Below are 3,469 nucleotides of genomic sequence, written 5' to 3'. Positions count from 1 at the left end.
AATTTTATTCAGGTTAATTTAATAAAAAAACACCTTAGCAAGGGTTAATTATTAACCCATCAAAAAACACTATAGGTAAAAGTAATTACAAATATGTCAATTTTCACTATTCATGAATACATAGAGGCCAAATTACCTTTAAATACTTCTTGAAATTTATTAAATGTTGAACCATTTACCCCTCATCGTCACTGTTCTCTTCTCTCTTACAAACCTAGGGCACGACCAAGGTTGTTAAAATCGGGATTCTACGTAGAATCGTTTTGGGCTCCGTAGAATCGGAATCGTAGAATCGGATCGTGAATCGTAAGATTCTACCAAATTGTGAAAAAATAATTGAAACTAACTTCCTAAACAATAAGATATGTAAAATATAACCAAAATAAGGCCAAAACATACCATATTACATATCCATGACTTCAAATCTCAAATCCTAACAATATTCTAAAGTCCGAATATAAATAAAAGTAAAAGAAAATATTCCAAAGTCTGAATATAAATAAAAGAGGATGTAACACAAAATAAAATAGTCCATAAATCTCAAATCCTAACTCATCCCTCTCCAAAGTTAGAAACTAAAATTACATATCCATAAAGTCATCATTGAACCCTGCACCATCTTCCTCATTAGCTTCATCAATAGGATTTAATGGCTGCAAATCTTCATTATCATCAATTGCATAAAATTTCCTCAACTACAAAGCATAAAGAAAGAACAAAAATTAATATAATGTAATAATTTATACAATATTATAATAAAAGTTTAAAATTTAAGTTCTTACGTGTCCTAGTCATCCTTTCTACTTCATCTTCTTCATCAGAATCATCTTCTTGAACTTTGTCATCAAGAACCCTCAACCATTTAGTTTTTGTTGGAAGAACCGGATCCTCTTTTTCTGTAATCCATTCATCATCGGAAGAGACATCTTCAAAAATAATTGGTTCTATGACAGCTTGTCTTTTCAAGTTCCTCTCCTTCAATTTTATGTTATACATAACAAATACCAAATCATTCATTTTCTTTTGTTGCAACCGGTTTCTCCTTTTTGAATGCACCTAAATATATTACCAATGAGGTTAAAACTTAAAATTAAACAACAACATTATTAAAATTTTAGAACTATGCATTATTCAGTAATTTACCATCTCAAAGGCACTCCAATTCCTTTCACATCCCGAAGAGCTACATGTTAAACTCAATATTCTAATTGCAAACTGCTTCAACTCGGGGCACTCATTACCATATGAATCCCACCATTCAGCTATTATATTAAAAAAATTATAACATTAAAGTTAAAACTATTCAATTTTCAATTGACATTTGAATTACGAAATATAATAAATTATCAAATATCAATATTGCATTTTCTAACCTGGAGACTTCTTGTTCCTTGTCAATATTGCATTATCTAGGCCAAAGAGCCCTCTTGCAGCTTTGAATGTGTCCATTTGGCAATCAATTTTTACTCTCTCATTAGAATCAGGAACCATTCTTTGGAGACATTTATAAACTCCTATTTTCACATCTGCATCTAAATGGAAACTTGGACTATATTGGAATTGGGGATTCAGAAAATATGCTGCCGCATGCAAGGGTTGATGAAGTTGAGATGCCCATCTTGCATCAATGATCGTACAAATAGGTTCATACCTACAAAATCGTTAATTTAATGTAAGTTTAATAATTTTCAGTTTAACTATTTACAAACAATACTATATTTTAAACAATAAAAAACTCTATTACTCTTTTAGTTTTTAAATAAATTAAAACTTTACCACTTTTTGATGCCATTGAAGTTTTTCTTAATTTCCTCCTTGGCACGATCCATTGCTCCATAAATGAATCCCATAGCCGGTCTCTCATCAGAATCCACCAATCGGAGTACTTTAACAAGAGGTATTGCAGCTCTTAGACAATTGGCAACATTTGTCCAGAAGTTACGATTGTCTAAAGCCACGCCTTCAACTCTTTTCCCTTTACGTGTCCTTGCAAACTTACTAGACTTCCACTTAGAGGATGTAAAAAGATTCATCAATTCTCCTTTTAGTTCATTAAGACGCTGTAAAGTTAAGTAAAAAGTGGCAAATCGCGTCACTGCAGGTCTAATAAGCTCCTTGCCATTTGTGAATTCCTTCATCCAATGGTTAAGCATACACCTTGAATAAATGTATGAAACAATCATCCTTCCATCTTCAATTGTCTCACTATGCATCTCAATTTTTTTCTCAAAATCCTCCAACATCAAATCAATGCAATGAGCGGCATAAGGTGTCCAAAATAATTTTTTCCTCTTTTCCATCAATATCTCTCCAGCCAATTTGTAGTTAGAAGCATTATCAGTCACAACTTGTACAACATTTTCTTCTCCAACTTTTTCCATAATCTCATCTAACATTTCAAAAACCATTTGGCCAGTTTTTGAAATATCAGAAGTATCTCGGGATGACAAAAAGATAGTTCCCGATGGGCTATTGACAAGAAAATTACATATTGAACGTCTCCTCCTGTCAGACCACCCATCTGACATAATAGTATATCCAGTCTTCACCCATTCTCCTCTAAAATTCTCGAGTATATTCAATGCTTCACTCACTTCCTTCTCCAAGAATGTCTCTCTAATTTCATGATAAGAAGGAGGATTGAGCCCCCTCCCATACTCTCCAATCCTTTTAATCATAAGAGGAAATATGGGATTGTTCACACAATTGAATGGTATAGCACTGGTATAAAAAAAATCGGGCTATGATTTGACATACTGCATCTCTCTCTTCCTTTTTAAATTTCTCATTCAATGTTGTTTGCTGTGACGAATTCTTTGTTACAAATCCATCCATTGCACCACCTTGCTTCCGCTTCTTTGATTGTTCTAAGGCTATACATTCACTATCATCATCATCGATATCAACATCATATAAGTTTTGTTTCTTCTTCTTTTGACTTTCCTCTGAATGAGCTTGAAGAATTTTTTGAAATTGTGTTCTCACTTCTTCGGGCACTTGTGGACACGGCTCAACATTTAAATGAGTGCCAGCCAAGTGATGTTTATGCCGATAAATACCCCCAGAATGGGAAGTGTTGTAATACCGACACTTCACTTTTTTTGAAATCCCATCCTCAACCCCATGTTCCCATCCCGGATCTAATATTTGTCCCAGAGCATTTTTTCTTGTAGTTTTACCAGAACTTCCAGCTGATGACATCTATTTCAATATTCATATAATTCAAGTTATTTAACCAATCAAAAGTTTTGCATTCATATAATTCATATAACTAGTTGGCAGGATTAGAAATACGGATAAGAAAGCAGATCAGGTGTATTAAGCCTTAGGCCTGCTTTTCCTGCAACAAATTAATTAAATTCACTACACATATATACTTCTTAATTTGAAGCTAGAACCTACTGTTTTTGTGTGTGTGTGTGTGTGTGTGTGTATATATATATATTCTGTAAAATACTAAAATCATGGA

The 3,469-nt window shown here is 33.1% G+C and overlaps 1 protein-coding gene across 1 annotated transcript; it reads right to left on the bottom strand.

Moving 5' to 3' along the window:
* Positions 1-1,368: 1,368 nt before the first annotated feature.
* LOC132316359 (uncharacterized) lies at positions 1,369-2,760 on the bottom strand. The gene is made up of 2 exons (XM_059814849.1): positions 1,777-2,760; positions 1,369-1,651 (listed from the first exon to the last, which is right to left on the bottom strand). Exons 1-2 carry the CDS (start codon positions 2,676-2,678, stop codon positions 1,369-1,371), a joined length of 1,185 nt encoding a protein of 394 aa, XP_059670832.1. The 5' UTR covers positions 2,679-2,760.
* Positions 2,761-3,469: the final 709 nt, after the last annotated feature.

This window comes from Cornus florida, unplaced genomic scaffold (genome assembly GCF_030987335.1).
Source record: "Cornus florida cultivar Cherokee Brave unplaced genomic scaffold, ASM3098733v1 CherokeeBrave_3.0.0_Hap2_Chr07, whole genome shotgun sequence".
NCBI classification, from domain to species: Eukaryota; Viridiplantae; Streptophyta; class Magnoliopsida; order Cornales; family Cornaceae; genus Cornus; species Cornus florida.
This window is presented reverse-complemented; position numbering and strand designations above follow the sequence as displayed.